Raw genomic sequence first — 23,160 nt, forward strand, 5'->3', positions numbered from 1 at the left:
ATAGAAGATTGGCAAACTGTTGGTAATTATTGAAGTTATGTCATGGGCACCTAGAAGTTTTAGTTTATTATTCTCTTTTTGAAAGTTTTTATAAAACACAGTTAAGGAAAAATAGAATACCTGGGCCCTACCCCAGATGAATTAAATTAGAATCTTCAGGCTTTAGTGGTTTTAAAAGTTGAGCTTGAGTAGTTTGTAAAACTCCTCCAGGGCTTACCTCGTGCCTCAGTGATAAAGAATCTGCCTGTCAATGCAGGAGACATGGGTTCAATCCCTGATCGGGGAAGATCTCACATGCCCCAGAGCAACTAAGCCCTTGTGCCACAACTATTAAGCCTGTGCTCTAGAGCTACTGCTGCTGCTAAGTCCTTCAGTCGTGTCCGACTCTGTGCGACCCCATAGACGGCAGCCCACCAGGCTCCCCCGTCGCTGGGATTCTCCAGGCAAGAACATTGGAGTGGGTTGCCATTTCCTCCTCCAGTGCATGAAAGTGAAAGGTGAAAGTGAAGCCACTCAGTCGTGTCCAACTGTTCGAGCTAGGGAGCTGCAACTACTGAGCCCACGCACACTAGAGCTTATGCTCCACAACAAGAGAAGCCACCATAATGAGAAACCCTCAAACCATGACTAGAGAGTAGCCCCCACTTGCCGCCACTAGAGAAAAGCCTGTGCAGTGATGAAGACCCAGCACAGCCAAAAATAAAATAAATTAAAATAAATAAATCTTAAAAAAAAACCCTCCCCCAAATGCTTCAAATTTGCAGTTACAGTTGAGAATCACTATCATGGAAAATAAAGTCAAGATTCAGATAGATCTGGACAAGTTAAAAGCTCAGTTGAAATCAATGAGATGAAATTTAACATAGGTAAATGTAAACTGTATTTATGGGTTTTTTTTTTAATCAACTGTACAGGACAGAGAATACCTAGGTTGATGCTTGTGTTTGTGAAAAAGGTCAAAGTAGGTTAATTTATCACAAGGTTAGTATGATGATAATATGACATCATGACTAGAAAGCTAGTATGATCTTTGACAGCATTAATAGAACCATGTAGCCTACAGTATAAAAAAACCTCCATTTGTTCAGATCGTATCTCATATTCAGGTTTGAAAGACACATTTTATGAGACTTTGACAAATAGGTATGTAAAGAGAAATAATAAGAGACTCAGACAGTCTCTTACAACAAACAGATGAAAGAACTAGGTATATTTTAAGCCAGGAGATGAGAAGAATAAGCACAGGGAGACAACAGAACTATAATCATATTAATAATATTTGAAGGCCTACCATATTGAATAGAGCATATATTTTGTATGGCCCCAAAGTTGCAAAAGTAGTATTTATCCTAAGGAAGACCATCATTTTCTATTTTTTTTTAAGTGTGTAAGAAATACTTTCATTTTTCTATCTTAAAGGTTAAAAAAATGTTCATTTCAGAAAATATGTATAGGTGTGAAAAAGAAAATAATGACCACCTATCATCCTGCTGCCCAGAGATAACCACTCTGGGCTCAGTGCAAAATGATAATGCAGGGGGAAGAAGAAAGAAAATGTACAGGGCTCTATGTTAAAAAATTAAGAATTTAAACATGTAACAGCAGAGTATTAAAGCAAGCATGGGGCCCTTCTGGCATGAGGCCCTATGGACAGGTCATAAGCTCATGAAGCCAGCTTTAATTATATAACATCTAGAAATTTACAGTTCACCCTTGAACAACATGGAGTTTGAACTGAATGAGTCCACTGTATGTGACTTTTAACAGTATTATACAGTCTTCAGTTTGTTGAATCTGCAGACTGGAGCTGCAGACATGGAGGGCTGACTATGAAGTTATATGCAGTTTTGACTTGCGTGGGGGTCGATACCTCTAACCCCTGCATTGTTCATGGGTCAATTGTAAAAATATTTTAGAAATAAGTTTCTAATTAGTAGAAATTCCCACCAATGCAATAGGCTGCCTTGGGATAACTCTGGAGTTAAAAAGGGAAAAGATAAGCTTCCAATCAGGGATACTATAGAATAGATGAATGTGTCGGTGGTTTGACTGTATGTATGACATGCTAGGATATTTTTTCATCTCTGACATCAATGATGCTCTATCTCTATCCATCCAAAAATAATTGGTTCATGAACAGTTCATTACCCGCAAGTTGTCTGTTTTTTAAAATCATAGAACTTTGCTTTTTGTTATCTTGCTGTATCATTTAATAAAAAATATTTCATATCAACTATGGTGATGGTTTCTTTCAGAAGTTTGTTGCTACTTATCTGGCAGAGTGCTATAAACTGCACAGAACTTTAACAGGGTGTAGAACATTACCTTACTCAGCTATAGACATTCAAAAAATGATTTGAGTTTCTTGATATTTTTAACTCTCTTGTTCTGTCCTGCAGCTGCAGTATTCTTTTCCCAATTTACTATTGCTATGCATGTGTGCTAAGTCACTTCAGTCATGTCCAGCTGTCTGTGACCCTATGGACTGTAGCTCACTAGGCTCCTCTGTCCATAGGATCCTCCAGGCAAGAAGACTGGAGTAGGTTGCCATGCCCTCCTCCAGGGGATCTTCCCACCCAGGAATTGAACCCATGTCTCCTGAGGCTCCTGTGTTGCAGGCAGATTTCTCTACCTCCGAGCCATCAAGGAAGCCTGTTTCTATTGCTATAGATCTTCCCATATGTAGGCTGATTCATGACCTTGGATGTTCAGGCTGTCAGATGATAAACCTCTGTTTATATGGAAAAGCAACCCAAAATTCTCTGCTATTTTCTTGTACTTCTAGAACCCAGACATTGGTACATATTAATTCCTAAATGACTTGCAGGGACTTGATGATGATTATAGCTTAATAAGCTGGAAGACATCCCCAAGTGACTTGAAATTTATTGCACTAGCTTCCAAATTATTTGTTGCATGGTTTTGCACTAGCTGCCAGATTTAAAGCACTTACCAAAACTGACCAGTTTCCTTTCTGCATAGTGTAAAGCACTTATAATCTTGCAAACATTTCTGTTGCAAAAACAGTGACCTTTCACGCCAGTGATTTTGACTACTTTGTTCCCAGTCTCAAACTTTCTATTGAAGAACTAATTTTTCTTATGTTACTCAGAAATAATGATCTGTAGTCTCTCCTTTCCTTTCTGCCTCCTCATACATCCACACTCCCATGTTAACTTTCAGCTGAGCCAAACTTTTCTTTACCTCTTTGTTCTTTTTCCCATTCTTCTAATACTGCTTTTTCTAGTATATATGAAGGAAATAGACTTTGAGCTCCTTTTCTTTGAAATGTGGCAAAATGTGCAATAAATAATTTTCCTTGCAAATTTGCAAAAACTTTTTTGAAAGCTGTTTTAGAAATTAAATTCATGGGAGCCAAATCCAGAAGCTTAAATAGAGCTGTTTTTAATGAATGCTTTTATTTGAACTCCTTGTTTTGACAGTTTTGTTAAGTCATTGCATGTTTATTTATATAAACAGGCATTCATATACTTGATTCCACTTTTTCAACCTGAAGATAGTTCCCTCTTTTGGTTTTCTTTCACTGCCTCTTTTTAGTATTTTTACTTTCCCATCTTCAAAATGAAAACATCCTCCTTTTTTTCTATTTCCTGAATAATTTCAGTTACGTTGCTCTGAAGAGGCTATCTGCATATGTTTAACTCCCACTTTTCTTTCTCACCAGCTCCCACTTTTCTTACTTTATCCTAATCTCTTAGCCAGATCTCCAATTTCTCACAGTCACTTTTTCATACTGAGAGTGATAGACTTATTTTTCCTTTTATCTCCAACCCTTCAGTAATTCCCTCATTAGTTGACATAGAATCACTTCCTATATCTCGCATCTTCATTCCCATTCTCTCTTCCCTCATACCGTCTCTTTCATAATATTTGTCTGAGTGTTCATATTTCTTTTTCTTAGTCTTTAATTCATATTATAACTTTTTCATATCAGATAATTGCTTTTTTCTATAATCTGCACATGTTATGATTGCCAAAGTCTTCTAAGACTGCCCTCTAAGACTGCTAATTAATATGCTGCATTTGTGACCCCTGTTTTTACTTTTTACCAATTCCTACATCTCTCTCCCACCTTTTCCTTTCACCTGAACCAAGTTTCTCTTTATTTCTTTGTTTTATCTTCTACTCTTCTAATTTACTTCCCTCTATGCTTATAATAACTCCCTACCTCACATCTGCCAATGTACCTATATTCTCATACAAATGTTGCTTGAAATCTTAACTCCTTTTAAGTGGGTAAAGATAGGAAAATAGCCAAAGGCCTGTTTTATAGTTGAGTTATTTTTTTCTCAAGTCTGTATGCTAAATCAAAGAGGAATGCTTCATAAAGTAAAACCAACACTCAACCAGTTAAAGCTTCCAGAAAAGAAAGATTGATTTATGTTTCTCAGCCATCTCACTGATACAGTTAACAAATTTAGCTTCTGAAAGTTAGGGATAGAAACCTAGAGGTAGAAGACATGGTTATTGTCCTCAGAGAACTAATAATCTAGGTAAGGAGGCAAAATTAATATACATGAAGTACTTAGAAAGTAGTTGTAATAACTAACCTAATAATCAGAATGCTGGGTTGTATCATACAGACTTTAAGTGCTGTGTATAATCAGAGACAAGGGAAGGCATAATTGCTTGGGGTTGCCAATGAAGATTTCATAGGGGAATTGGGTCTTGAAGAAAACATAGAATTTGGATTAGCCACACTGGGCTACAAGACTTCCATTAACATTTCTAGGTAAAAAAGACTTGCTTAGCAGAGACTTTTTAAGTTTTTATTGATTTATTTATTTTTGGCTGTATTGGATCTTTGTTGCTTTGTGTGGGCCTTTTCTCTAGTTGCAGAGAGCCCAGGCCACTTTCTATTTGCAGTGCCCAGGCTTATTTTGTTGCTGAGCACGGACTCTAGGGCACATGGGCTCAATAGTTGCGGCTCTCTGGCTCTAGAGCACTGGCTTAATTGTTGTCTCACGAGCTTAGACGCTCTATGGCACGTGGAATCTTCCAGGACCAGGGATAAAACTGGGGTCTCCTGCATTGGCAGGTGGATTTTTTACCACTGAGCCACCAGGGAAGCCCAGACTTGCTATACAAAGACTTTATGGGAGAAATTAATAAAACAGGAAACTTATTCTAGGAGGAGTAGGAAATATCAAATAATTAAATTGAAGCTAAATAATCAAAACCTTGAATTTGAAATTGAGGAATTAAATGTTAAAAAGAAAAAAATCCCCTTTAAGCATTTTAACTAATCAAGATTTTTATCTTGTACAAATCCATTGCTTTTCTTATAGTATTAGCTAACACTGAGTCTTTTACTGTGTGCTAGGCATTGTGCTAAGTGTTTTATGTGTAATAAATAACTCATTTTATCTTTCCAACAACCTTTTGTGGTAGGCTCCAGTTTTACCCCCCTTATTTTACAAATGAGGATGAAGAAAAGGTAAGTACAACTGGGTCAAGCTGACACAAGTTAGTACTAGGATTCAAACCTAGGAAATCTCTGTTACTAGAATCTACATTCTTATCTGCTCTATACATAACCTTGTAAAGGAGGTAAATAAGTGCTGCAAATATATCATGAGGTTTAGACAAATGAATCTGACTTATTTTATTGAAAGATAATTTTTTAAAGCACTACTGACATTGGAACACTGTAATCTCTTCATCCCGATTGTATTTTTTTCTTTAAGAAAAATCTCTGTAAGGAAGCTTTGAGTTAGAAATTAAAAAAAAAAAATCCATTGGTTGTTAGTCATGTGAAGCAATATTGATTTTATCTCTTGTAAGATCCTTGTTTCAATAGTCTCTTTATTACAACAGGACTTTTGGTTGGGACTCTTGATTCAGTCTTAGACTCTACTGCAAAAGTAGCTCCATTTCGCATCCTACATCAGACACCAGATTCTCAAGTTTACCTGTCAATTGCATGTGGTAAGTATGATTTTTAAAACATAGAATTCAAACAAATAAGGATCTTAAGAAACTGAATATTTAAATTTATTTATACTCCCCAGTGTTTTAAAATTAATTTTTATTGGAGTATAGTTGATTTACAAATAGAGTCACAGATATAGGAAAAAAATAAGGTACATGGGAGGGTGAAGGATAAATTAGGAGATTGGGATTGACATCTATACACTACTGTAAAATAGATAGCTAATGAGAACCTACTGTATAGCACAGGGAACTCTACTCAATACTTTGTAATGACCTATATGGGAATAGAATCTCCCCAGTTGTTTTGATTTAGAATTCAGGTAAATGTGCAGCTCTACTTTGAGAGACTAGAAAAATATCTATTTAAGAAGGATTACAGACTTTTTAAAAATCCATTAATATGTGAGACCTGAAGCATGTGTTCTGGCAGTGTTGATTCTGAGCAAATTTTGGTCAGTGCTACTGCTAATCTGACTCCTTTCTTCAACTCACCTTTCGTGCTTAACCCAACTGCTAGGAAGATGAGAACCTCCCCCATGAAGTTCTTTGTTTCATCTCTAATAATTCAGATGAGGCGAATCAAGCCCAAAACTTAAAGGCTGATCTCTAAGAAAATATAAGCCTGAAAACCTGAACAAAGCATCATATCCTTGAAATATGAAGGGATAATTTACACGTAGTGCAACATATTCATCCATGAATATGTTCAAATGCATCCTTCAGGGGGTTCAGATTCTTCCACATGTATCTATTTTGGTAGAAAAGGAATTAGGATGATTCTTAACATAGCAACTCAAAATTAAGAAAAAATACAGTGATAGTTGTTACTTCTTTAATGATGCCATTACAATGTTGGTCTAAATTAGAATCTGAGATTTATGTTTTTTTTTTTAATGTTGAAAGTTTGCCTTTTTCTGATTCTTTCTCTTTTCTACCCCTCTCTTTTTTAAGTAGATATACTTAAAAAATACAAAAGCATGTGAACTTCTGGGCAGTTCATGTGTGTGAACATATAGCATACAATTAATTTTTAAAACTGTGTGGCTTGTTTTTTGCATCTCCCTCTCAATTTCCTTTAGTGTTTCTGATGAGTGTTTTCTCTTGACTCTTTCAAATTGAATACCATTTAAACTAAATATGGAAGATATTATACTTGCTGATATCATGAGGTGTCTATAACCTCAACTCTAAGTTGAGTTGGTAGAAATTATATCCTCATTTCTTAAAAAAAAAAGGATGATCATACAACTTACTTTCCAAATCAACTTGTTGCAGAAACAGTGCATGCGTGTTCAGTTGCTCAGTCACGTCTGACTCTCTGTGACCCTGTGGACTGTGGCCTGCCAGGCTCCTCTGTCCATGGGATTCTCCAGGCAAGAATATGGGAGTGGGTCGCCATTCCCTCCTCCAGGACAGCTTCCCGACCAGGGGTTGAACCTGCATCTCCTGCATCAGCAGGCAGATTCTTTACCTCTGAGCCTCCTGGGAAATGCACAGAAATATGGTACTTACCTATTAGTGAAGCTTCTTTATACCTAAAGGGCCACAATAAAGGCCTTAAAATTTCCCCATGGCTTTTATTTGTGGTTCATTAAAGAAAGTTATTACACATGGTGTGATGACTTGAGTAACATAAATATAGTTCTAACTGATCTGTAGAAAATAGGCAGTTTTGAAGTGTCAACACTTTTTAAAAAAATTATTTATTTTTGGCTGCTACTGGGTCTTCGTTGCTACGTATGGGCTTTCTCTAGTTGCAGTGAGCAGGGGCTACTCTTCATTGCAGTGCAGACTTTTCGTGGTGGTGACTTCTGTTGTTGTGGAGCACAGGCTCTAGGTGCGCAGTCTCAGAGTTGCAGTGCGTGTGCTCAGTAATTGTAGGGTATGGGGTTACTTGCTCCACCGTATGTGGTATCTTCCCGGACCAATGATAGAACCCATGTTCCCTGAATTGGCAGGTGGATGAATTCTTAACCACTAGACCATCAGGGAAGCCCATCAATACATTTTTTAGTGTATCACTCTCCATATGTCATAAAACATACTTAGAAGTCAGGATATTTCTGTTGAGTGAGATTTGTATAATCTACAGTGCTGGGGAGATCTTAAATGTATGTTGGTTATAGGGGAAAATTGATAGATATTAAAATGTTCTTCAAACCAAAGCAACCCAGAGTTAAGCATAATACTGACTGTCAATGCAAGTACTCTGACCCTCAGTAAACCACCTAACCTTGATTCAGCAGATCACAACCTTGCTATAGGATTTCTAATCTCTTTCATAAAATTTCTGTAAGGTGACTAGGCTTTTTAATGAAAGAGTTGACTGAGAAAAAGCTTCATACTCCTGAGGGTTGCCACAGTTGAGATCCATGTTTATGCACTGTGCATAGGATTGCCATATGCATGCTGTTTTCAGTCACACAGTATTATTAGAAGACTGTATTATTTGAAGACCAAAGATTAAATTATGTATATTTATATTCTAATACCCTATATATTTGGGCTTCCCTGGTGGCACAGATGGTAAAGAATCCGCCTGCCATGTGGGGAACCCAGGTTCAATCCCTTGATTGGGAAGATGCCCTGGAGAAGGGAATGACAACCCACTCCAGTACTCCTGCCTAGAGAATCCCATGGACAGAGGAGCCTGGCAGGCTACAGTCCACGGGGTCGCAGAGTCAGACATGACTGAGCGACTAACAAATACACACATACTCTATATATCATGGCTTCCCTGGTGGCTCAGCAGTTAAGAATCGGCCTGCAGCGCAGGAGCTGCAGGAGATGCAGGTTCGATCCCTGAGTTGGGAAGATCCCCTGGAGGAGGGCATGGCAGTCCACTCCAGTATTCTTGCCTGGAAAATCCCATGAACAAAGGAGCCTACAGGCTACAGTCCGTGGGGTTACAGAGTCAGATATGCCTGAGCAACTGAGCACACACTTGATATATTCTCTTAAAAGAACTGGTTACTATAGGTCACAGTTACTGGCACCTTGTTTCCAAAATTTTATATCTTTTCTCATGAGTTGTATTTACTTTTCTCCACTTTCATTAAATTTTTATTCTTTCTGTTTATAATGAAAACTAGTGTTCATACTCACATTTAAGGATGACTTGGAGAATAAACATTGTATCCTGTTCATTTATGATGATCATTTTTTAAAAGAACAAATATTATTTTATAGCTGTTTAAACTAAGCTTATAAATATCAAGAGCAGGGGTTTTTTGTGTGTAAAGTTTCCTTTGAGTCTCTCTTTCTCTTATATTATTAATCAGGAGCTGACAGAGAAGAAATAACCAAACATTGGGAGTGGTTAGAAGAAAATATCATGAAGACCTTATCTGTGTTCGATTCAAATGAAGATATTACTAATTTTGTACAAGGAAAGATAAGAGTAAGTGGCATGGATATAGTTTGTAGATGGAATACTAAACTCTTCGACCAATTTATTTGAGGATGAAAGTTGCATGGAAGCTCATTGTTTTACTGGCACCTTTCAGGACTGGCAGAAGCACATATAAATATCAGAATCAGAACTAAAGAGAGTTGTAAACTTAGTGGTTATTTGGTGCCCTTGTGAGTGCAGTTAGGGATATTTTCATTTCAGAATCTCTTTGAAAGAACCCTTCACTCAATCAAAATAATATTTAGCACCTGTATTTTTGGTAGGTTCTTTTGAGGCATTAGGAAAAGATTAAATTATAAAATTGCAAATTTAAAGAAATTGAATTACAAAATTAAAGATCTGCTCACTTCTGTCGTAAGAGATGTAGGTATGTGTGTATGTGTATACACAGTTTTATTCAATGAACTGTTTAAACGTGAGGTATATTTTTGTGGATGGGTAATTATTAATTTTCAGAAATTATTTTGTCTCCTTTAGGGATTAATTGCTGAAGAGGGAAAACATTCTTTTGCAAAAGAAGATGATCCTGAAAAATTTCGAGAAGCCCTTTTGAAATTTGAAAAATGTTTTGGTTTGCCAGAGCAGGAAAAGTTAGTTACCTATTACTCATGCAGTTATTGGAAAGGACGAGTTCCTTGTCAAGGTTGGCTATATCTTAGCACCAATTTTCTGAGCTTCTATTCTTTTTTGTTAGGATCAGAAAGTAAGTGGTTTCTGTTGTTTACTATGACTTTGAATTTACAAACTTGCCTATCAACTTTGTGATGGTATTAGGTTGCATGTAAAGTAATAGAATAGATATTAAAGGTAATTAAACTATACATTTAAAAGTTCACTTCATCTGGGGAAGAATACTTTTAAGACTGTTTGCTTAACATAAAAACCATTTGAATTGTATATAGCTGCCTTGCCTGTTGTGGGAAGCAAATGAATATTAAACAGTGATGGTGATCTGACATATCCTTTTTTTCCCTGTTCTAAACTATGCACTTTCTTCAATCTATATTTAAATAATTGTTTTAAACATACAGTACACATATGTGTAGTAATCATAGTACCTAATGTCCTATAGCTACAAAGAAGAATCAAGCAGTACTGTTCATAGCACATGTATAGCTTTTACACCAATAGTTATATAATTGTATAAATTGAAATACCAAATTTAATATCAAATCAGAAAAAAGGATTAGAAATTATTTAAAATTAGGGACTTCCCTGGTGAATTATATCTGTTCTAAAATCAGTTGTTGTACGTTCATTGTTATGCTTCAAAATTTAAACTAATCTTGAACTCTTAATTGTTCATAGCATTTTTAAGTGACTGTTGTTTGTTTTGAAAGACCTGATTGATAAACATTAATCAACATTGAGAAACTTAATCATATCTACTTACAACTCTAATTTGCAGTAAAACTCATTATCTCCTGGGATGCAGTCTCAAAACTTGAAAAGACTTCAAATGTCATACTGACAGAGAGTATTCATGTGTGTTCCCAAGGGGAGAATCACTACTTTTCGATGTTTTTGCATATTAACCAAACATACCTTCTTATGGAACAACTGGCAAACTATGCTATAAAAAGAATTTTTGATAAAGAAACATTTGATAATGACCCAGTCCTTGATGATCCTCTACAAATCACTAAAAGGTATTCAAAGCTTAATTAATATTTTATTTTTTAAAGTATCGTTTGACCAAAGAATGGTGGCATTGAATAACATTAAAAGACGAATGGATAAAAAAGTTCTGATACATGTACACAATGGAATATTACTCAGCTATTAAAAAGAACACATTTGAGTCAGTTCTAATGAGGTGGATGAAACTGGAGCCTATTATACAGAGTGAAGTAAGTCAGAAACAAAAACACCAATGCGGTATATTAATGCATATATATGGAATTTAGAAAGATGGTAACAACGACCATATACATGAGACAGAAAAAGAGATACAGATATAAACAGACTTTTGGACTTTGTGGGAAAAGGTGAGGATGGGATGATTTGAGAGAATAGCATTGAAACATGTATATTGCCATATGTGAAATAGATGACCAGTCCAAGTTTGATGCATGAAACAGGGCACTCAGAGCCGGTACACTGGGACAACCCAGAGGGATGGGATGGGGAGGGAGGTGGGAGGGGGGGTTTGGGATGGGGGACGCATGTACCCCCGTGGCTGAGTCCTGTCAATGTATGGCAAAAGCCACCACAATATTGTAAAGTAATTAGCCTCCAATTAAATAAATTAATTTTTAAAAAGTTAACTGTTCTATGTTATATGATAGTTTTTCTTTGGAGTAATCATTGATGTGTGAGTTTTTAAAGTTTATTCATTTGCATTTCACAAATAGTATCGTCTCTGAGAAATTTAATGTTAAGAAGTAATAGAAGTTAGATTTGAAAATTATTTCTTAAGATCTCAGTAGGATTTGCTCTGGAGTGTTTTTAGAAACACAGAAGTTTTTGTGTGCATGGTTAGCCTGAGGAGTAGCCTAGATAGATTTAAGGCTGAAATTGTTAAATGTATTGTTTATTTTTAAACACATTTTATAGGTAGTTTCATTTTTTCTTTGTTTACAAAATTTTATTGACATATAGTTGATTTACAATGTTGTGTTAATTTCTGCTATATAGCAAAATGACTCAGTTGGCTATACATATATTCTTTTTCATATTCTTTTCCTTTATGGTTTATCAGAGGATATTGAATATAGTTCCCTGTGCTATACAGTATGATCTTGTTTATCCATCCTATATGTAATAGCTTGCATCTACTAATCCCAAACTCCCAATTTTTCCCTCTCCCAACCCTCTCCCCCTGAGAGTTTCACATTTTAGTATAGGATAAGTTAGTAGAATCAATGGAACATGAGCTTTAGAATAAGATTAGAGCAACCCTGGGAAAAGTTGTAACCTCTCAGGACCTCAGTTTTCTCATCTGTTGTTTGTACCTCAGAGAGCACTTGTGAGGAATGAGCAATATAACTTGTGAAAGCACTTTGTAAAATATAAAGCACTAGATAAATAGTTACCATTATTAGTGCCTGCATCAGAAGTATCTGTCTTATAGCTGTTTGCCACTATATTTGGTTTGCTGAAACCGACCAGAGCCCTTTCATCCTGCTCAACACTCAGAACAGTTGACTGAAATGAGTGTGCCAAAGGGGAGAGAATCCAGAAATAGCTAGTGAGAACCGCTTCTGGCAAGAAGGATGAGGGTATAGACTGTATGGGAAAGTGTAAATAAGAGAAAGCTAAGCTACAGTCCTGTGGATAGACCAGAACTAGTAACCTGGATGCTGTGTGATTGTTACATAGCCCTAACCTGGGTACAGTTGTTCCTCTTACTATTCTTAAACCATTCCTAAAATCTATATACATAAGGGTTCCCTTTGTGAGCCTTCTTACTTTTCTGGAAATAGATCGGCAAGGTGAATTTGTTTTACACCTTACTATCAAAATTAGGTCCCAGTGTGCATGATTTATCATTAGAACTCCATAAGGATTAAGAATATAATTTATGTTATAGTGAAGCATTTGTTTATATAGGTTGTTTTGATTGGCCACCCTAAGCATAAACATTTTAGCTATTTTATTTCCCTTAAAATATCCTAAAAGGCCACTTGTCAATGAGTTATTCATTACCAAGTCTGTATTTAAATGAGGTATAGTAGATTCATTTTTGTCTATGTGCATTTTTAAAAGAACCTATTGAAAATTAGGGCTTCCCCTGCAACTCAGCAGTAAAGAATCTACCTTCAATGCAGGAGACATGTGGGTTTGATCCCTGGGTCTGGAAGATCCCCTGGAGGAGGAAATAGCAACCCACTGCAGTATTCTTGCTGGGAAAATCCCATGGACAGAGGAGCATGGTGGGCTGGTAGTCCATCGTGTGACAAAGAATCGGACATGACTGAAGTGACTGAGCACATGCATTGAAAATCATATATATCTAAATCCTTTTCCCTAGTACATTAAAAAAATAGATTATTTAGACTTCGTCTCCAAATGACATTTTAAAAATGGAATATCTAAAAAAAAAATAAATAAAATAAAAATGGAATATCTATTGCTTTGGTTTATTGTTTTTACAAATATGTATTATAGTAGCTAAATTCAGTGTATATCCTTCCAGACCTTTTAATGCATGAATTAAAAAATATTTGCCAAAAGCATGAATGGGATTAAACATCACATATTATGCTACAGTCTACTTCTCCTCTTAAAATAATATATCACAGACAGAAAAGATCTTATGTTTTTCAATAATAGTGGAAAACCCCACCAAATTGCAATTTAAGTGAGGTAAAAATTGTGAGTCTCTGTTCATATTTATCAGAATTATTTTTAAAAGACATGGTGAACTGCCACATATTCAAACAGTATATGCTGGAAGGATAAATTTAGTTTTAACTTTTTTGGCTTAGAATTAGAACTTGCATAATTTACTCACTACCCCAGATGGCTTTGTTGCTTAGCACAAGTGTTTAATGCCTCTAGAAAAATTGTGCTATTTTAAGCAATTGTTTTTTATTTATATATTTATGTGTCAGTTAACAAGTCATCTGTATTTATTGACACCCATCCTGTGCCCAAAACTGTGCAAGCACTGTTGTTTTATTGTGTCTCTACTTTGAATTTTTTAAACATTCATTTAGATTTTTGCTTCATTTGATTTCAATGTTATTTTTATGTACTAGTCTTCCTATATAAATTTTGATGCCGTAAACTTTCATCATTTTGTTTGAACTGGGTAACTCTCTTGATTTTCCTGAAAACCAAGTGTAAAAATTATTGTCTTCCAAGATTGGTTTTAGCCATATTCACATATGAATATAATAATAGAATAGTCTCCTAGCAAATCACCCTTTAACAGATGGTTTGAAGACCTACATCATCTCTAACCGTTGTGCATTGGAATCTACTAATAATACAAAACTGGAAAAGAGAAGAAACAAATTGGTTAGGAATCAATGTGTTTCTTCCATTCCATAATTTGTTGAAGAGCATAACATGTAGTGTTTAATCGTTCTGTTTTACAGTGCACTTAATCAGTATAGACATGTGTACACTTTAGAAGGCATCATTTGAGCCCCTTCTTTTTTTCTTTCCTATAGAGGTCTGGAAAACCGAGCCCACAGTGAGCAATTTAATGCTTTTTTTAGGCTGCCCAAAGAAGAGACTTTGAAAGAAGTACATGAATGTTTCTTATGGGTACCATTCAGCCATTTCAACACTCATGGAAAAATGTGCATCTCGGAAAACTATATCTGCTTTTCTAGCCAGGATGGCAATCTGTGTAGTGTAATCATTCCATTACGAGAGGTAAAGTTTAGTTGCATATCAGTTTTTAGTTCAAAAATGTTATCATTCACAGAGTAAAATACCCTTTAATTTTGTAGATTATTAAAAACAATGTGCAACATCTTTTTAGTAATGTTTAAATAATCTCTTTTAAGTTCCATAATATTCTCCAGGATAAGAGTACCATTCCTAAGGATAAGAGTACTAGGATAAGAACCTTATAGCTCTTATTGAAAATGAAAACAACTAAAAGTTTATGTACAACGTAAGGGTTTGGGGTGATGCAACATGGAGTATAATCAGTTAGACATTTATGACATGAATACCAAAACTTACACTATCACATTTGATATATATACATGATCAGAAAGAATAGGATTGATAGTTTTTCTATAAGTCAAAAATCAGTTGTCAGTATTGCGGCGTTGAATTTTTACACTTGTCATTTTTAAAGGTTACTTGTTAACCTTTTCCTAAAGAAGTGAAATAACTTGCGCTGAGATTTCTTGTATCAGTGATACTGCTAGTACCCAGTCTGTTCCTTACTAAGTCCTACCACAGACCAAAACTTGTTGCCACAAAAAACAAATAATAATAAGCTAAGCCATTTTGCCTGACCTTGTCAAAAATGAGAAAAAAAGTGATTCACTTATGTTTTCATCCCCCAGGTCTTAGCTATAGATAAGACAAATGATTCCAGCAAATCTGTCATCATTAGCGTCAAAGGAAAAACAGCTTTTCGCTTCAGTGAAGTAAAAGAATTTGAGCAATTGGTGGCAAAACTCAGGCTCAAGTGTGGGGCAACTTCAACTCAATATCACGATATTAGCACAGAGGTAATTATATACCAATCAAATCATTTTGAAAAAAAGATTTATGTTTGTGTGGTCTCCTCTTTAAAAGGAACTCACAGTACCTTTCCTATTATTCTTATGTTTAGTTTTTATAAGATGAATACCAAATAAATTGTATTCTCTAAGTCACATCATAAAGCAGAAGTGAAAATTAGGGACGTTATCATTTTTTAGGAATTCAGACTTTTAAAAAATTATCTTGTTATTTTTCTTGACTATATTTGTTGTTTAATCATATATACATACCTTGTACTTTCACATAACATGGCTTTTAACAACTCAAACTATGTCTGAGAATTCAATAAGGCATTAAAAAAGGACTCTTATTGCTGTAGGGAGATGGTCTGATAATCTTTTTATTTAACATCAAGCAGGTGAGCCTTATTTATATAATCTGGGCCAAAGCAAAATAGTGACATATCTATTTACTTGTAAAATATTAGACAAAGCAAATATTCTTGGCAAAAGATAATTAAAAGCCTGATTTTGATGTTTGTCTTTTATGGAAATGTAGTTTCAATTCAAATTAATTTTTCTTTTTCAATCTCATGTTTTAATAGATTGATAAAACATTACATTACAACTACTTTTATTTTAATTAAAAATTCAAAGAAAAATCAACATTGGCTTCACTGGCTATATTATTTTACTTGGATTGGATTATGGAGGCTTTTATTTCTTTGCCTAGAGCAGAGACTGAAAATATTATGCTAAGTCAATTCGAATGTAGAATTGACAAGACTGACTCTCTACTTGATAAGAGAAAAGTGCAGTGAAAGCATATAATTTAAAAATATTTATATATTTCAGTTTAAGAGTTGGACATGACTTAGCGACAGAACAACAACAATCACTGTTCCAGACACAGAACCTTCATGTTGGCCATTAAGAGTTTTTGTGCTCCAACTTGCTAATCTTTCATTCTTGTCAAATATATATACCCACAGTATACCACAGTTTGATGTGAGGACATAAGTAAACTGATTAGTCTTGCTCACATATTCTTGCTTATCTCACTTTTGTTTTTCAGTCCTAAGTCCATTTCAGATTCAGTCTCTGTGTTGGATGTAATGCTCTGCTTATCTTTCCCTTTCCTTTAATTTATCTGTTTCTCTTAAACGCGAATACCTGGAATTTTTTCCCTTGAAAATTCTCAGATGCATCTTAATAGTTGGATATGCTCAATTGTCAAGAAAGGATTTTGTTTCAAAATGAGTTTGCCGTCTTTTCAGATGTATGTCAAAGTCCTAAGGTTTTCTAGTTTCTCTTACCCATTTTTAAAGGTTTTAACAAAGATATGTACGAAATACCAGTTAGTAAACTGGCTTGCTTGGAAATTTTTTTTTTTTAATTGACATAACATTCTATTTTCACTTAAGATTTTTATCTTCACAATGAGGAGGAATATTAACTTGTTTACTATAATCTGTGTATGTCTAGCTTTATTTTTATACTACATTTTTAAAAATAGTAAAGAGAGCTTTTTAAAGAGGAGCTGGTTCCATTTGATTTCTAAATGACAGACATTGTAGTTATTTTATAGCTACACCTAGCATGCTGAAACAAAGAAAAAATTATATTAAAAAATTATACACAAACAAGACTTTTTATTCTAAATCTCAAGAAAGTCTAAATCAACAAATCTAAATATGAATACAGGAAGGACTAGGAAATTTTTCCCATGAGTATATAAAATTGTGAAACAAAGAACAAATGCTCCCAGAAACAACTGGGAGTATGGATAAGTATCAGTTCTGTCTAAATTTTTAAATATGTCAATTAAAATTCTCCACATTTTGTTAAGTTAAAATCCAGGTACATACACAGGTTTTGAAATTTTCCAATCAAATGCTTAGAAAACACATTAATCTTTTTTTTTTTATTAACATGTATACTCAAGAAATATTACCAGATATGATAATTTTTCAGAACTATAATAAGTGAAAGAAAAATGGGCCCTTTTAGGTTAGTTTTAAGCAAAGTGACTTAAGAGGAAAAGTACTGCTAAAGATCCTTTACTTGATGCTTTGCAACTACATTGTAAGTGGGTCATAGAAACCATAGAATGTCAAGAAGAGGTAGAAATTGAGCTATGCATTGGAATGTTTAAAAGGGCAAAATCTACAGATTATTGAAGTGTTTATAAATATACTTGTTTCATTAGTTTTCATAACCAACCCTATCTAATGGCTTCCTTATCCTCTATGATAATGCAGATAAGAATAATACTTTGGGGCTTCCCTGGTGGCTCAGTGGTAAAGAATCTACCTGCCAGTGCAGGAGACAAGGGTTCAATCCCTGATCCAGGAAGATCCCACATGCTGTGGAGCAACTAAGTCTGAGCTCCATGACTTTTGAGCCTGTGCTCTAGAGCCTGGGAGCTCTAGAACCCATGCTCTGCAACAGGAGAAACCACTGTAATGAGAAGCCCAAGCACTGCAACTAGAGAAAAGTCCATGCAGCAATGAAGACACACCACAGCCAAAAATAAATTTCTTAAAAAAGAATAATCTAAACCACACAACTGATGTTTTCTTTGCCTTGTCAGAATAAAGTAATATATTTTCTGTAGCTATAATGTAAATTAGAGATGCTTAAGCTGTGTGGAGTAGCTTTATTTCAACATTTCTTGTTGTTCATTTGCTAAGTCATGTCTGACTCTTTGTGACCGCATGGAATGCAGCATGTTAGGCTTCCCTGTCCTTCATTATCTCCCAGAGTTTGCTTAAACTCACGTCCATTGAATGCCATCCAACCATCTCATCCTCTGTCATCCCCTTCTCCTGCCTTAAATCTTTCCCAGCTTCAGGGTCTTTTCTAATGAGTCAGCTCTTCGCACCAGGTGGCCAAAGTATTGGAGCTTCAGTATCAATCCTTCAATGAATATTCAGGGTTGATTTTCTTTAGGATTGACGGGTTTGATCTCCTTGCTGTCTCAGGAGCCTTCTCCAGCACCACAATTCAAAAGCATCAATTCTTTGACGCTCAGCCTTCTTTATGGTCCAACTCTCAAATTTGTACATTACTACTGGGAAAACCGTAGCTTTGACTATACGGACCTTTGTTGACAAAATGTTGTCTCTGCTTTTTAATATGCTGTCTAGGTTGGTCATAGCTTTTCTTCCAGGAGTAAGCTTCTTAATTTCATGGCTGCAGTCACCATCCACAGTGATTTTGGAGCCCAAGAAAATGAAGTCTGTCACTGTTTTCATTGTTTCCCCATTTATTTGCCATGAAGTGATAGGACCGGATGCCATGATCTTGCTTTTGAATGTTGAATTTTAAGCCAGCTTTTGCATTCTCCTCTTTCACCGTCAGCAAGAGGCTCTTTAGTTGCTCTTTGCCTTCTGCTATTAGTATTATCTGCATATCAGAGGTTGTTGATATTTCTCCAGGCAGTCTTGATTCCAAGCTTGTGATTCATCCAGCCTGGCATTTCACGTGATGTACTCTGCATAAGTTAAATAAGCAGGATGACAATACAGGCTTGACATACTCCTTTCACAATTTGGAACCAGTCTGTTGCTTTATGTCTAGTTCTAACTGTTGCTTCTTGACCTGCATACAGTTTTCTCAGGAAGCAGAGGTAAGGTGGTCTGGTATTCCCATCTCTTGAAGAATTTTCCACACTTTGTTGTGACCAACAAAGTCAAAGGCTTTAACATAGTCAATGAAGCAGAAGTAGATATTTTTCTGGAATTCCCTTCCTTTTTCTATGATCCAGTGGATATTGGCAATTTGATCTCTGGTTCATCTGCCTTTTCTAAATACAGCTTGTACATCTGGGAGTCCTTGGTTCACATACTATTGAAGCCTAGCTTGAAGGATTTTGAGCATTATCTTGCTGTCATGTGAAATGAGAGCAGTTGTGTAATAATTTGAAAACATTCTTCGGCATTGCCCTTCTTTGGGATTGGAATTTCAACATTAGGAAATCAGAAGTTTTATTAAAAATAAAATTAACACTAATTTAAAGTTATGTACAATGTACAGTCAAACCAGTCAATTCTAAAGGAAATCAATCCTGAATATATTCATTAGAAGGACTGATGCTGAAGCTGAAGCTCCAATACTTTGGCCACCTTGTGCAAAGAGCCGACTCATTAGAAAAGACCCTGAAGCTGGGAAAGATAGAAGGCAGGAGGAGAAGGGGACCACAGAGGACGAGATGTTGTATGGCATCACCAACTCAATGGTCATGAGTCTGAGCAACCTCTGGGAGATAGTGAAGGCAGGGAAGCCTGGTGTGCTGCAGACCATGGGGTTTCTAAGAGTCAGACACGATGGAGTGACTGAACAACAACAATGTACAGGAGCATATTTTAAGATAAGCTTGTGATATCTAAGGAAAGTATTTCTTCGTATTTTTGTTGTAGTTTTTGAATTTACAGATCAACTGTGGCCCCCAGTCGTCATTATTATACTGAGTTTAATGAGATATTTTAATTTAAATCTAATTGTGGAAAAGTTAAAGTTACACATACAGAAATATTTATCTTTCCTCTGCCTTTTCTTCACTTTTAGAAGCCATATGCTATTTCTAAAGTCAATAGCAGATACCAAAAACCAAACCAGTCTAAGAATACCCTTTATAAAGTCAGCAACCTATGTTGCTTCTTCATGTGATTGGATTTTGCTCAGGCACTAAATGTCTGAAGAGTGCCAAATTTATAACCATCACAAGTGTGAGTGTATATTTATATACAGCATATTCTACATATCTATATAGCTATATGGATATATAGAATTGTTATGGCCTTGGGGTAAAATCCTCCCATTCAAAGTGCCAGAACAAAAATAAAAGTTAAGAAATTTAAGCTTATCTTCCTAATTCTTTATTATGCTCTTCAAACGAAATATTAAATTGATTTTTAAACAAACATCTTTGAAGGTAAATATGAAATACGAGATGCAGGTTCAATCCCTGGGTTGGGAAGATCCCCTGGAGAAGGGAATGGCAACCCACTCCTGTATTCTTGGCTGGAGAATCCCATGGACAGAGGAGCCTGGCAGGCTACAGTCCACAGGGTTACTAAGAGTTGGACACAACTGAAGCAACTGAGCAGCAGCAGTATGTTAATGTGACTTTTGTGAATACTTAAAGGGTAATGTTGGAGAGAAGCAGCACACTTGGTGTCTGTTTTATATGTTGATATTTGGCATTTTATAAGGGTTATTTTTATTTTCCTTCTTGGCTACTTTTACTATAGTTTAGATATACAACTAGTAGATAAGCTGGAGTCTCAGTCATATGTCCTAAATTAAGAGAATGCACTTTACTTTGAGATCCAAACTACAACCACGAATTTTTGAGTTGGTTTTGGAAAAACATAATCCCTCATTAGAACATCAAAATTTAGCATTAATAGTAAAGTATACTTGTCAAGTAGAGAGGGAGATGGCAACCTATTCCAGTATTCTTGCTTGGCAAATGCCATGGACAGAGGAGCCTGGCCAGCTGTAGTCCATGGGATTGTAGAGTCAGATCCATACTTGTCAAAACAAGCTTTTTTAAAAAAGAAAGTGTTGTAACACAGGACATATACTCACTAATAATTGTTTTTTTTTCCCTTTCTAAGATTCTTCTGTCCTACCCTTATATTCAGACATTGTTTTGAATACTCCTTTTAAACTTTCCCTGAATCCTCTTTAACTTTCAACCCTTCTGTGTTGTGTGTGTGTCAGTTGCTTAGTTGTGTCCAACGCTCTGGGACCACATGGGCTGCAGCACGCCAGGCTTCCCTGTCCTTCACCATCTCCTGGGGCTTGCTCAAACGCATGTCCACTGAGTGCCATCCAACCTTCTCATCTGTTACCCCCTTCTCTTCCTGCCTTCAATCTTTCCCAGCATCAGGGTCTCTTCTCATGAGTTGGCTCTTTGCATCAGGTGGCCAAAGTATTGGAGCTTCAGCTTCAGCATCAGTCCTTCCAATGAATATTCAGGGTTGATTTCTGTTAGGATTGACTGGTTTGATCTCTTGCAGTCTGAGGGACTCTCGAGTCTTATCCAGCACCACAGTTTGAAAGCATTCATTGGCGCTCAGCCTTCTTTATGGTCCAACTCACATCCATACATGACTACTGGAAAAACCATAGCTTTGACCATATGAACTTTTGTCAGCAAAGTATTGTCTCTCCTTTTTAATATGCTGTCTAGGTTTGTCATAGCTTTTCTTCCAAAGAGCAAGTGTCTTTAAATTTCATGCTGCAGTCACCGTCCACAGTGATTCTGGGGCCCAAGAAAATAGTCTTTCACTCTTTCTATTGTTTCCCCATCTATTTGCCATGAAGTGATGGGACCAGCTGCCACGATCCTAGTTTTATGAATGAGGGGTTGCCTTTTCCAAAATTTTATATAACATATGTATTCTTTTCAGAGTGACTCCTTGGCAGTATGCATTTAAGGTTCCTCCATATCTTTTTGTGGTTTGATATCTCATTTTTTAAATTAAAAAAAATTCAACAGATACTTGTTAAACTTCAACTATTTGTGTAAGGAACTGCTAGGTTCTTTCCCCGCTTCCCGCCAGATTTATTGTGATAATTGACAAATTGTGTAAGAGATATATGATGTGATGATTTGATACACAGGTATATTAAAATGGGCCTTAATATATCTGTGTATCAAATCATCACATCATACATCTCAAACTTATACAATTTATATGTCAATTAAATGATTACCACAGTAAAGTTCTTTCACTTACCACCCACTCATGTAATTACAATTTTGTAGTTGTAGTGAAAACATTTAAATTCTACTCTCATAGCAACTTTCAGATATACATTATCAATAACTATAGTCATCATGCTGTACATTAGATTCCTAGATTTTATTTCTCATATAAACTAGAAGTATGTACACATTAACCAACATCTCTTCATTTCCCCCTTTCCTAGCCCCTGCAAACCCCCATTCTACTCTGCTTTTGTAAAGCTGGCTATTTTAGATTCCACATATAAGTGAGATCATACAGTATTTGTCTTTCTCTGTCCGATTTATTTCACTTAGTGTAGTGCCCTTAATGTCTGTCAATGTTGTTGCACATTGCAAAACTTCCTTTTTATGACTGAATAATAATTTTTTGTTTATCTGTATACCACATTTTCTTTGTTGATTAATCTGTCAACAGTTAGGTTTGTCTTAGCTTTTGTGAACAATGCTGCAGTGAACATATGGGGTGCAGTTATCAATCGAAGATAGTGACTTCATTTCCTTTGAATATATACTGAGAAGTGGGATTACTGAATCATGTGGTAGGTCTTTTTTTAAAAACTTTATTTCTATTTTTGGTTGTGCTGGTTCTTCATTGCTACGCTCATCCTTTCTCTAGTTGCAGCAAGCAGGGGCTACTCTTCATTGTGGTACACGGGCTTCTCACTGTGGTGGTTTTTCTGCTTCTCTTGTTGTGGAGCACAGGCTCTAGAGGACAGGCTCAGTAGTTGCTCTGCAGCATGCAGAATCTTCTCGGACCAGGGATCAAACTCGTGTCCCCTTCCTATATTATATTGAGACAGGCAGATTCTTAACCACTGTACCATCAGGGAAGTCCTCAAGTGGTAGTTCTAGTTTTAATCTTTTTGAGGAACCTTCATACATGTTTTCCATAGTGCAGCACCAATTTGCATCAT

General features: G+C 35.8%; 1 protein-coding gene across 1 annotated transcript in view; it reads left to right on the forward strand.

Moving 5' to 3' along the window:
- TBC1D8B (TBC1 domain family member 8B) overlaps positions 1 to 23,160 on the forward strand; it is a 76,148-nt gene that overhangs the window by 13,219 nt on the left and 39,769 nt on the right. Inside the window, exons 2-7 of the mRNA XM_040265022.1 lie at positions 5,839 to 5,949; positions 9,237 to 9,355; positions 9,845 to 10,070; positions 10,776 to 11,016; positions 14,488 to 14,695; positions 15,343 to 15,510. Of these exons, the coding sequence (XP_040120956.1) occupies positions 5,839 to 5,949; positions 9,237 to 9,355; positions 9,845 to 10,070; positions 10,776 to 11,016; positions 14,488 to 14,695; positions 15,343 to 15,510 (1,073 nt within the window). The remainder of the gene's footprint in view (positions 1 to 5,838; positions 5,950 to 9,236; positions 9,356 to 9,844; positions 10,071 to 10,775; positions 11,017 to 14,487; positions 14,696 to 15,342; positions 15,511 to 23,160) is intronic.

The sequence above is a fragment of the Oryx dammah genome, unplaced genomic scaffold (assembly GCF_014754425.2).
Source record: "Oryx dammah isolate SB20612 unplaced genomic scaffold, SCBI_Odam_1.1 HiC_scaffold_23, whole genome shotgun sequence".
Lineage (NCBI taxonomy): Eukaryota > Metazoa > Chordata > Mammalia > Artiodactyla > Bovidae > Oryx > Oryx dammah.